This window comes from Helianthus annuus, chromosome 14 (genome assembly GCF_002127325.2).
Source record: "Helianthus annuus cultivar XRQ/B chromosome 14, HanXRQr2.0-SUNRISE, whole genome shotgun sequence".
Classification (NCBI taxonomy): domain Eukaryota; kingdom Viridiplantae; phylum Streptophyta; class Magnoliopsida; order Asterales; family Asteraceae; genus Helianthus; species Helianthus annuus.
This window is the reverse complement of record NC_035446.2, coordinates 171,898,544-171,911,351: the sequence shown is the minus strand read 5'-3', so window position 1 is coordinate 171,911,351 and position 12,808 is coordinate 171,898,544. Positions and strand designations below refer to the sequence as shown.

The window sequence follows — 12,808 nt, the reverse complement described above, 5'->3', positions numbered from 1 at the left end:
AACATGACTAAAAAAAATCATTCGCTAATCTGCGATGATGTAAAATAATTCGGTATTTAATAATTTGGGATGATGCATCTTGGTGTTGCCCAAAGATTAGAAAGGTATCAATCAACTATTCAAGTCATAGGACTCAAACATGAACATCATTTTATCAAGAAAAATGCATGTTCATGACTGGCTTGCCCCTTTCAAAGCTTTTACCGGTTAGTTGATGATACACTTGTTTTCGTTAAATTACTTATGTTTCCCTTTTTATTTTATTTTTTATAGTATTACCTGTTGACTTGTTGAGAAATGAAGATGACATGTACTCAGGACATGTTATACCCTTATGAATTTGTTATTTATTGTTATCATATATGTATTGACAATAATTTGACATAAAACTTGTATTATATATCTCACAACTTTGTTAGGCAAAACCAACCGCATTACAACTGAACAAGGGACCCAATTTTGACTTTCCCTTACCAACTGGGCTCTGGGTCCATCCTAATGTGGGCCTTCCACTCCATTAGTGGACTCGTCATATCAACCTCCCTATTTGCCATCACTCTCCCCGTATCCACATTCCTAACGCAACCTCTCTTGTCTTCTTCTTTCTCATGCACCCATTTTCAACTTTCTTATAAGAATTTATTTACGATTTATATAAATTTACATTAGAAAGAAGAGATCGAGGTGAGTAGCTTACAAGCAGCAATGGGGCACGTTGTTATGACGATCGTGTTCGTTGTTACCGCCTTGCTAACATGTGCTTGTATGTCCGCATCCGACGACCGTCTTCTGGTGAACATGACCCTAGTCCGCAACGCTGGTTCGCTTGGAGCTTGTATGTAACTAGATATATAGATATATACACACACACGTGATGTTCAAAATTTATTTTATAATTTTGAATCAGGTTTACGTATTTGGTTTATATATATACAGATTGCTTGGACGGTAGTTTACCAGCATATCATATACATCTCGGATTCGGAGCCGGGGCAAACAACTGGCTTTTGCAATTTGAGGTACTTTACACTTCCACATATTCTAAAGTCTAAACACATTTTTGAAAATCATTTTTTTAACCTATTCTTTTTGTTTTGAATATGATGAGGTTTCATTGTTGTCTTTTTTGTTGTCTTTTTACCGAATTAACTTTACAGTTTTTGACTTTTACTTTACAGTAGCAAAGTAAGGTCAAAATACTTGAATTCTGAATCAGGAATGTGATGTTACAATTCTATCATTTTATGTTTGTTTAAAGAGAATAAAGCCAATTAAAAACGGCTGGCCATGTTTAGTCTTTTTTTTTTTTTTTTAATTCTAAGGACAATATTAATGCACATCCCTTGGTGGGTGCTTTGTCAAGTGTCTAACAAAAAAAGAAAAATATTTTCCCCATACATACGATTATACGAAACGACTTTTCCATACGCTTAGCATCATATTTCCATTTTATTGTTATTTATTTAAATTTTTATTATTAATTATAGAATGAGTCCAACAACCATTGTAACATGCTTTCAGCCTACACATAGGTAGGGCAAAAAAATTAAACCGACATGATGTACCTAATTATTTAATTTATTTAGGTATTTCATTGTTTTTAAAATTCCTAAGACGTACATACATGCCACCAAACAAATAAAACTTTTTTTTTTTTTTTGAACGGCAAATTTTGGATCACTGACGTATCATTGGAGTATCATCGTGCCATCAGCCAATGTTTTAAAAACCGGTTTTTTAATCAAACCGGATTAGGCTAAAAAATGGTTCAACCGGTTGAACCAGGTTGTACCGAGCAGTTCAACCGGGTTTCCTAGCTAACTCTATAATTTCATAATTTACAACATTAACTCAAAAGTTAATCTTAAAATGCATGATTACATATTAAAAGATGATCCAAAAGTAAATCCATAATAAAAAATAATCCAAAAGATAATCGAAAAGTTTTCCAACAAGCTCTTTTAAATGAAAGTGTACGATATATTTATATTTGGATGTTGAATATATCAACTATTTTCGTTCCATACAATATTAAATAAGAACTTTTAGTTACGAATAATCATAATATATAAAAATTACGTAAGATAAGTAACATATATAATAAAAATAAGTAACAACCCAAACTAAAATAACCCTGGGCCGGTACCGGTATTATGTTTCAAACCGGTATACCGGATTTTACCGCCGGTACAAAACTTATGCTGTTTCACTTATTTACCGGGGTGTTTCGTACCGGATTTACATCTGGAAACGGTAATACCGGTATAACCGGCCGGTATTTACCGGTTTTTAAAACATTGCCACCAGCAGAACCACCCGATCATATCCATCTCCACTAGGCAATAATGCTTATACACCAATTCAGGAGGAAACCCAATAAATCTGGGATAAACCCCCTTTGTGGGAATCGAACCCATGACCTTATGGTCATAAGCCTTATGCCACCACCAAGATACCACTAGGCTATAATGCCATGGGTACCAAACAAATAAAACTAATCAGTTTAACAAGAACATATGATTAACAATGATCTGAAGTTTTTTTTTAATTTTAATCAAGTTTAATTCAGAGTTTTTTTCCCCTGCTTGTTTGAAAAATGTTGTATCTACTTATACTAATTAAATACGTTTTTTAATTATTAGCGTTTGGGTTAATGGTCCTCAAGCTAATAACTTGCACGTATAATTAACTAATTGTGTATTAAATTAAGCTAGCTATTTTATGAAGTTGATTGAAATATAACTGTGGGGTCTATATATGATATCTACATAATATACTAACTTGTAATGGTAATAATAGGGTGGCGGGTGGTGTAATGATATTGAATCATGTGCAGAGAGAGCCCAAACTCGTCGTGGATCTACGTGTCTAATGACCAAGTTAGAGACCTTCTCAGGCATTCTTAGTAATAACGCGTCTCGTAACCCTGGTAATGTATTATTGTTTTTCTTTTCCTTTTCCTGCATTGATGAGACTTGTTAACTAACTTACCTATTATTCTTTTTCTACTTTTTAAAAATTCATATATTAGGTATGATTATATTTAATTGTATTATTATAATAACTTAATTTTCAACAAAGACAACAATTTAATATTGCATGCATTAATTAGTTTTTCAACTTTGTTATTTTATTACTTTAATGTAAAATATTTCATCAATATTCTTTTTTTATAATAACTTAATTTTCAATAAAGACAACAATTTAATATTGTATGATGCATTAATTAGTTTTCAACTTTGTTATTTTTACTACTTTAATGTAAAATATTTCATCTATATTCTTTTTTAATTGTATTAATTCACTGAATTGAAGTAGGTTCGTTAACTGATATGTGAATAGTTATTGCTAAAAAACACCATATCATTTTTTAAGCAAATAACAATTCATTATTAACTCTTTTAACATCATTTTTTTAAGTAAATAACAATTCATTTTTTAATTGTATACAATATGATGATTGAATTCCAAGTGTCAACAAATTTAAAAATAATTCATTGTTGTAGATCTGGTAACCATTATGTGCTCCTGCCCAAATTTTTATTGTCGTTTTCACGTGTTCAAATCTTCAATTATTGTTTACAGCTTCATGTCTTATTTCCCTTTCACCCTTGCTTAATTAATTCCCTTGAAAAGTCAGTAATAATAACCCTGTACAGTAAAAAATGGGAGGGTAAAAATGTCATTTGTCAAAATGACAAACTTCCATATCATGTTTATCAAGAATCTAATTGACAATGGTCAACTGCAACTTTATCAGTGTACTGGACTATGCATGCACTGCTCATAGTCATTTGTAATCTGGCATGATTGCCAATACTTTTTTTTAAGAGAATATTATGGGAACTGGGATTTCAAACATAATTACCTTTTTACTATTTATATCTGTTTATACAACTAAGTAACTAATTATAATATCCATACTGTCAAACATATGGTGCTTGGTATGAGTTTAAATCCTTGCAAGGTAAGGTTAAGCGATATTAAGGTGTAAAATATTGTTGTTCAAGAAAAACAAAAACTAATCCTAACAGGAGACTTAACTAAACTGAACAGATTTTTACAACTGGAATCGTGTGAAGTTGAGATACTGCGACGGAGGATCTTTTGCTGGGGATTCTAAGTTCGACAACGGGGTACATAATTGTCATCATTAAGAAACATAAATCACTGAATTATAGCCCGTAATCTTTCTGCTAATTCAAATTTTTAAAATTTCTATATGGAATATGCATATCAGACGTTACTACTTTATTTCCGCGGCCAACGGATTTGGCAAGCCATCATTGAAGATCTTCAACCAAAAGGTTTGGGGTCGGCTGACAAGGTATAATTAATTTAAAGTTAACTTCAATACAAAATCCAGGACAGTCCCCGAGAATTCTCGAAAATTTTTGGGCTCGGGGCAACTTAAAATAGGGTCCCTGTTGAGCCAATTTTAAATGGGTTTAAACTTTACTAATGAGTGTCGATAAGTGCAAGAGTAATGAGCTAATTTAAAATGGGTTTTAGTGTTTAATAGACTTTAAATAATTATAAATGTTAATGGGTAAACTGTTAAAGTGTTTAACAAGGTATATAGATTTTTCTTTTCTTAATAAATGTGTGTGTGTATATACACACACATATATAATATAAAAAATATGTCACAAATTTCAGGCCCTCGGGAAGATTAAGCCCGGGGTCGCCCCCCCCCCCCCCTTGCGCGCGCGCGACTCTTGTCAAAATCTGCAGACATTAGTTAAGTTGAACTTTTATCAACTTATAAGACATTTTACAGGCATTGCTTTCTGGGTGTTCTGCTGGGGGTTTGGCGTCCTACTTGCATTGCAACAACTTTAGCAATTATCTACCGGATACTACAGCAGTAAAATGTTTGGGGGATGCTGGATTCTTTATGGACGCGTATGCTATAAACTTCCTATACATTCAAGGTGGCAAGATGGGTGGGTCGGGTAACTAGTTGGCTGGGATTGGGTAACTTGGGTTGACCCGCAACCAGTGGCGGAGCTACACTTTGAACAACGGTGTCATCCGACACCATTGAATTTTATGTAGCAAATACAATGTATAATAGGAAAAATTCGAACGACACCATTGTTTTTTTACGAGCGACACCATTGTCTTTTGACAAACGACACCATTGTTTTGTTTTCTTCTAAAAGAATTACATAATAAACAAATTTATATTTAAAAAATTAAGCCTAATTATTTGAATTTAATTAGTTCACTTTAAATCATTAAAGGTCTATGCTTAATTTTTATTTTTTCTAATCCAGTAAGCATTATAGCTCCATGCCTAATTTGTTTTGTTTCAATTGTTTAACCTAACAGGATGTTTGATGATCATTTGAATGATGCATGCACTTATTTGTTATAATGAAAAAGAGGGTTTTTTTTTTTTTTTTTTTTTTTTTGCAAGTTGCCATTGAAAACATTATGAATCGTTTTAAAAACATGAAAATGCGTACAGAGCAACTATTAAATGCATTTTTTATATATTTCAACTGACTTTGTTATTTTATTATGTGATTTTATTCAATGACATTGTATTTTTACTGAATTGCTTTTATTATGTGATTTGACCCGACCCGACTAGATCCAAACCGATCCAAAAAGTTTGACTCCAGGTAACTATAATTTGGGGGTATCCACAAAAAATGACACCATAAGAAAAAATTTCTGGCTCCGCCACTGCCCGCAACTTGTTTTGTCCATTTTGTTTTTTTAATAACTAATATGCTAATAAGAATTAAAATAATATAAATCTTAATTCTGAATAAAATAACTCACAAGATTGTATCTTGTATGCATCATAATCAGTTTGACACATTTGACCCATTTGATCACAGTACCACTTTTAGCTATGTTTCTTATATCGCCAGCTCTAATTCTTACGAGAATTTAATAAGGTTTACTACCACTAACTTTCTTTTTGGATTTTCGAGTTGCAGACCAGACATCAGTATATTACATACCCAGAGAACTTTCTTTCAACAACTTGTCACGTTACAGGTACACTAGCAATGATCAATACAGAAGCACTTTGCATTCCTAATTTCCTACATTCTATAGCGTCTTCACAAGTGGAATTAACACAAACTTTTAACAGGGAATAGAGCCGAACCTGGATGAGAACTGCACAAGTTCTATCAGCGACCCAAAACAAGTAACGCGCGTCTTCACTCACTTCCGTTTGAATTCCCTTGACATTTTGAAAAATATTGTGACAATTGTTAACTGTTTCACAGTGCATCTTCCCACAGTACTTGTTGAAACACATAACACCACCGCTTTTCATATTAAACTCCGCATATGATGTATACCAAGTAAGATATATATCATTTCCCGAATCTAGTGACTTTCAGACTTAGGCCTGTAAACGAACCGTACGTTCATGAACTGTTCATAAACTTGTTCGGCAGGAAGTTCGTTTATGTTCGTTTATTTAATAAACGAACGAACACGAACAAAAAAAATTGTTCGTTTAATTAAATGAACGAACATGAACACACCTTGTGTTCGTTCATTTATGTTCGTGAACATTCTTTTATGTTCGTTCATTTATGTTCGTGAACATTCATTTATTTACGTTCATTTAAATTTTATTAAATACATAAATAGTTATATTTATATAAATATTAGGTTTTCTAACTAGTTATATAAATATAACTAATTAGTATATCTATGAACCCTTATTTAGATGTGTTTTCGGATGAAATGTAATATATTAGACTTTTTTCTTCAATCAAGTTAATTTATGTTTATTCAAATATGTTTAGTAATTTTTTTATGTTCGTTTGTGTTCGTTTATGTTCGTGAACTGTTCGTTTAGGCTTTAAACGAACGCACATAAACGAACACGAACATGCTCGATTTCTTAATGAACAAACACGAACAAAAAAATGTGTTCGATTATATGTTCGTGTTCGTGTTCGTGTTCGGTTAAAGTTAAATGAACGAACACGAACATGCCTATGTTCGTGTTCGTTCGGTTCATTTACAGGCCTATTCAGACTGTTTGCATTTTATATAATCTTTTTTTTTTTTTGTCTTCCATTTTTACAGTTCCACCACATATTAGTTCCACCATCAGCTGATCCACATGGACATTGGAATAGATGCAAATTGAATCCGAAAGCCTGCAGTGCTGACCAAATAAGCCGTTTACATGGTTCATGATCTTTGATACCTTTGTTTTATGATTAATATTAATGTATTATTAACATCTACTTACTTTGCTAATATCTCTATTTAAATGTGTTTAGCTTTCAGGTTTGAAATGCTTACAGCCGTGAGGTCATTCTTGTTTAATTCATCAAGCGGAGGCGTTTTTATAAATTCATGTTTTGCTCACTGCCAAAGCGAGTCACAAGACACCTGGTTTGCACCAGATTCTCCACTGCTACTTAATGAGGTTTGTACCCTTACTCATTGACCAGAACTTGTTTGGACCGGTTACCCAAACCCGAACTGGCCATTTTGCCATCGCTAGTGATTATGCTTCTACTCAATGTTGTAGAAATCGGCCTAGGCGGCCGATTAATCGGCGCCTAGGCGCTAGTCGGTGGGTTACTGCCTAAATTTAAGTTAGTCGGTCAAAAAATCGGTCAAAGTTGGACAAAATCCGTAAAAATCGGACTAATCGGGCCCATGTTTTTTGACCCCATGTTTTTTGACCCAAAAAACCCAATTTTTGAAACCTGCCCCATGGTTTGAAGCCAAATTTTAGTTATAAACCTATTTTAACATTTAAGTTTAAGTATTTTAACATTTAACCCCCTCTATATTTCACTAGTTTACATATGGTTCCTAAACTTTTAAATTTATTAATAAAAAGTATAAAGTTATCTTCTAAACTTGTAAGTTTATTAATAAAAAGTATAAAGTTATCTATATATATATATAAATTTGTAAATTATACTTAAAAAGTCCAATCCGATTAATCCCTATTAATCCTGATTAATCCCTAGGCGGTACCTCACCGCCCGACTAGCGCCTAGCGCCTTTTACAACATTGGTGAAGGCATGAGTACGTTAATCCAATTTTCAACCATTATACAGACGATTGCAGAATCAGTTGGCGACTGGTACTTTAGCAGAAATGTTTCTAAAAAGGTTGATTGCCGTTATCCATGTGACACCACGTGCCACAATCTCATAGGAGCCGCGTAGCATATATACTCATCTAACAAAATAAAAATTATATACAAAAAAAGAACTTGGGAACTCTCCTGTTGCTGGAAAAAGGTTAGCTGCAGACAGATACAGATTATATAGTAATTAGTTAGTTAATTACTAATTAGGACACACAAATGTGTCCCTATCATTCATTCTTCGATGTATACATATATATGTGTTACTTTACATCATTGGATTCAGTTGCAAACAGTTGAATAACATATTCTTTTTGAAATTGTTTACGCTCTCATACCAGGCGATATGCTTATGACTATATGTACTTGTGGTATTTTTCACATTCATCAATTAGCCTTAGTCTTTCTGGACATCCCTTGTGTTTTTAGCCCATGTTTTATATTCAGCCCAATTATATATATTATATATATTGTTGATGAAAGACATGAATAGTAATTTTATTTTTATAATAATATATATGTTTTTATTATTCTTTATTTAATATAATAGTTTATTATTATATTTACTTTTAATAGCCTATTTTAATTTTTTTCCTTTTGTAAAATCATATATTTCATTTACCATTTTTTATAATTCTTTTTCCTTTTTTTAGAACATGTATTAATTTATCGATTAATTTGATACTTCTTTGATAATTTACGCTTATAACCTTTTTCTAAAAACTTAACTACATAGTTGTGCTTGATTTTTTCCCTGACATTCCGTTATAAGATTTGTTAAAAATGAAGTTGTACTCAAAATAAAGTATTTATTTGGTGTCATAACGGTATGATGATAAACTAAACCGCTCTAATGGTTTGTCTTTATAAACAACATGCTTTATTTTTACAACACGTTTGTTTTACATTATCATTTGCTCGGTTTCGCCGCAACGCGCGACGTCAAAAGAAACTAGTATCTATATTAATTCCTATTTAACCCAATACCCAAATGCTAATCTAAATCATCTAATTTAACTATTTATGTCACCGGGCATTAGTTAATTCATTGATCGACTAAGTTAAATCAGAAACAACTCGAATTCCTTATTTTTAGCCCGATACCTTCATTGATGGGAAGTAATAAACTGATACATGATACGTAATTGGACATCCTAATTATGTCACTAGTGTGACATGTGTGGACTTTATAAAAGGTTGGTTTATAATTCTAATATTCATCACTTATTGTCCCTTTGAATCTAATGATGTTAATCTGGTACATATTTATCTGATCAGTGCCTAAACCTTCATTAACTCAGATTACCATTTGATTGTTAGAGTAGATTATATCTGGATACTTTAAACTATTGAAAAACTCTAATTCATTACCTCGAGGCTTCTATTGACCATACTTTAACTTACATTTATATTGGTTAAATCGAAAACTCGAATTACCATGAGAATTAAATCAATCAAGTACTACTCTGGCGGACCCAAGATTTTTTTCCAATGGGGTCCATTTTTTCGGTGTTCAAAATTTTCATAACAAAACGTTAAAATTTTCGGGTCGGTCCTCGTTCGTGTGATCTCTTGTTGTTAAAGAGGGAGGTTTACCACTACACCAGCTTTCCTTTTCGTTCTATGGTGTCCACCTAATTGTATTCATGGGGTCCTTAGAAAATTTAATATACTGTATCTATTAATTTTTTAAAAAACATTGGGGTCCGGAGACCCGACCCATTCAATGTGGGTCCGCCGTCTCAAACACTGAAGTTGTTCAACACGTTCGCCATAGGACGGTAGAAAGAAGAGAAGCGGGAATATAAGAACGAAATAGTTTCAATTAACCAACCTCCATTCAGATATATAGCTCTAGCGATATCAGCATAGTTGGGTCCATAGCTCAGTGGTAGAGCATTTGACTGCAGATCAAGAGGTCACCGGTTCGAACCCGGTTGGGCCCTATTTTTTGGTTATACTTTATAAGCGAGTAAGTTGTATTGAAATAAAAGTTTCGCTTATGATAAAATAAAGTTGAAAATTGCATTGAAAAAACTTGAATCTCAGGCTATTGAGTATACTTTCACACGCCCCTTAACTACACGTAGGCATCACATCACCTACTTGACCCTCTTTCACCTTCACAATACACCAAGGAAATGATTTAACCCCGTTAACTCCCCTTAAAATTAATTAAAATACATATATATAGCATGTTGTTGTGTGTGTACAAATTTTGGAATGTTTGATTCTCTCCCTCTCTCTCCTAGTTAACATTTAACATGTGAAGTTTTTAATACCTCTTAACACACTTCAGGAGCGGTTTAACAAGTGTTAACGAATGCCAACTAGGATTAACACCAATGGATGTTAGAGTATAGCAGGTGGCCTAATAGAAGTTTCGCTTATGATAAAATAAATGAAGTTGCTTGTTTAGGAAATAAAAAAAAAAAAAAAACTGGCAAATAAAAGATTTTTTTTTTGTTTTAAATTTTCTGATTTTACAAGCACCAACCACACAAAACTTAGCTTGTAAGTGTCTTTGTGTCCCAGGAATCAAACAAAACTTGTTAATTAGGTTTTAGTTAGAATAATTGAATCAATATAATCGATTAATCTAAGCGAAACTTCCATGTAGGTTAATCGATTATATTTATGATGAATACCTCTAACCTCTTGCACGTTACATAACAACAACAACAATAATAATAACATTCCGGGTATACTACAATTCAATATAGGTTAGGAACAGATAATGGGGAATTTGTTTTCATTGATCATCAATGAAATTTACTTTAATACATTTTTTCATTAATTGGTTTGTTCATTTATGCAATCTTTTTTCTTTTCCTAAAAGCACAATTATTGTACTTGTTTTGGAATTAAAGGAAGCATGGCTATGCAATTTAAAAAAAAAAAAAAAAAAAAAAAAAAAAAAAAAAAAAAAAAAAAACATGTGATTTGACTATTGAGTAACTTGAATTCTGGATTATAAACATAGGCGAGTTAGGATGCACTGTATATTTGTAATATGTTGAAGCTAATCATATAACATTGATTATTAAGTTTTGATTTAGCATTACTTGTTCATGTTGAGTTAGATATATAATTGTACATAAATCAATTATTAAACACACGAGCCTAAATGTCTAATCTGTGTGAGCAATCAAAAGCTTCTCGACGACAAACCTAGCAATGGTGCAACAAGAGAAGAGACCCTTAACTTTGTTCCACGTTGTGAACTTTGGTTGATAGTAAAGGCGAAATTTTATTAAGAGAATATACAGAATGGCACAAGAGAAATATTCTTAATAAGATATACTTTCTCTTATATTGTGTAGTAACAGTATTCTCTTTCATTTTATTTTGTCCCCTACTATTAATAGTTCTATTAAGAACTTTAAAATATATACTTTTAATTTAATATCAATAGCATCCGGAGATAAGGAACATTTGTTTAATCATTCACGTACATAAATAGACCAATCACAAACATTTCACCATTTCATTTCAAATATATCTACAAATGAAAGAGAACCAAAACAAATTCAAAACAATCAAGTCAAAAGGGGGCAATGCATAGAGGGTCCATATGCCATTTCGTAGTGACGAGGTGTGACCCGCGTCGCTCACCCGACCCGGTTACAACCTTTTATATTTACATAAATACCCAGAATTATTCTAGAACCTTCCATATCTATAAGGAAGGTGCATAACTAAATCTCCCACTTTTCGGGAAGATCATGTAAATCTCCACCTTATCGGAGCACATCCTAAAATAAGGGAAACCCTAATTGAGAACCTATAAATAAAGACAAATACGTAAGGTACGATCATCTAATTCCCATACACTTTTCCCTTCATATACTTCTCCAAAAGAACGAATACTTATTCTCACGCCGGAGGGTGGTTACAGGAATAACCCCATTCCTGTAACGAGTCCTAACGGTGTTTCTGTTTTGCAGCCACACGTTCGGGTCATTGATCGTTGAAGTTTCCAGAGTTGTTAAGGTCAGTGTTTCTTCATTGGCGCCATCCGTGGGACCAAGCAAGAACAACAAAGAGCTTCATGGCAAGTGATCAGAACATGGCTGGTCAAAGAGCGACGAATGATAATCTGACGCTAGGGGCGGGAGGCGTAACCGCCCCAGTATCATCACCGGCCGTTACCAGATCGTTAGATTTGGAGTTCGAGGCGGAGGGGCCACCACCAGGGTTTGGTAACGTTACCACCGTCTCTTCCCAGGCCGTGGTTACAAACCCTTACTTTTACATGCCCTCACAAGCACAACCCGGAAGGGTGGAGGGAGCAGGCAGCGGCACCTCAGCCCTAGGGGCTGCTATTTCTTCACAGACTTCGCGTCTTTTCTCCACCCCAGTCATCACCTCGGCGAGTCCTAGCATCTTAGCACCAGGAACCAACACTCCCCAATACTACCAACCGTTGATCTCCAGCCCAATGCCACCGTTGTATTCAGCCGCACTCACGTCAGCATTGTCCACCCCGCCTCATCAGCCGGTCATCATGCCAACGGGAGTAATGAATGCCCCTGTCACGCCAGGCAATCAGATGTATTTCCCGGGATATTGCTACGCGCCCCCTTTCGGGTACTTACCCTCATACGGGGGAACAGCCTATCCCCCTCAGGGAATGACACAAGGGATGTCACAGTCGCCCTACGCGGCTTACATGCCGCCGTGGTGGAACTTTCCGAGTCCACAACCAATGT

At 33.9% G+C, this 12,808-nt stretch overlaps 1 protein-coding gene and 1 non-coding gene across 3 annotated transcripts; both read left to right on the top strand.

Moving 5' to 3' along the window:
* Positions 1-581: 581 nt before the first annotated feature.
* Positions 582-8,419, top strand: LOC110905115 (pectin acetylesterase 9). Of its 2 annotated transcripts, none has more exons than XR_002572920.2 (12): positions 582-835; positions 937-1,019; positions 2,800-2,929; positions 4,057-4,136; positions 4,241-4,327; positions 4,781-4,905; positions 5,955-6,015; positions 6,113-6,169; positions 6,252-6,329; positions 7,069-7,174; positions 7,276-7,417; positions 8,065-8,419. XR_002572920.2 is itself a non-coding variant. In XM_022150997.2 (12 exons), the coding sequence occupies exons 1-12, from the start codon at positions 706-708 to the stop codon at positions 8,173-8,175; spliced, it is 1,197 nt and encodes a 398-aa protein (XP_022006689.1). In that variant the 5' UTR covers positions 583-705; the 3' UTR covers positions 8,176-8,419. The 2 variants fall into 2 exon arrangements, 1 of the variants encoding a protein (XP_022006689.1); XM_022150997.2 differs by having other exon boundaries at positions 583-835; positions 7,269-7,417.
* Positions 8,420-9,970: 1,551 nt separating this feature from the next.
* On the top strand, positions 9,971-10,042 carry TRNAC-GCA. Its single transcript has one exon. It is a non-coding gene; the product is annotated as a tRNA-Cys (tRNA).
* The last annotated feature ends 2,766 nt before the right edge of the window (positions 10,043-12,808 follow it).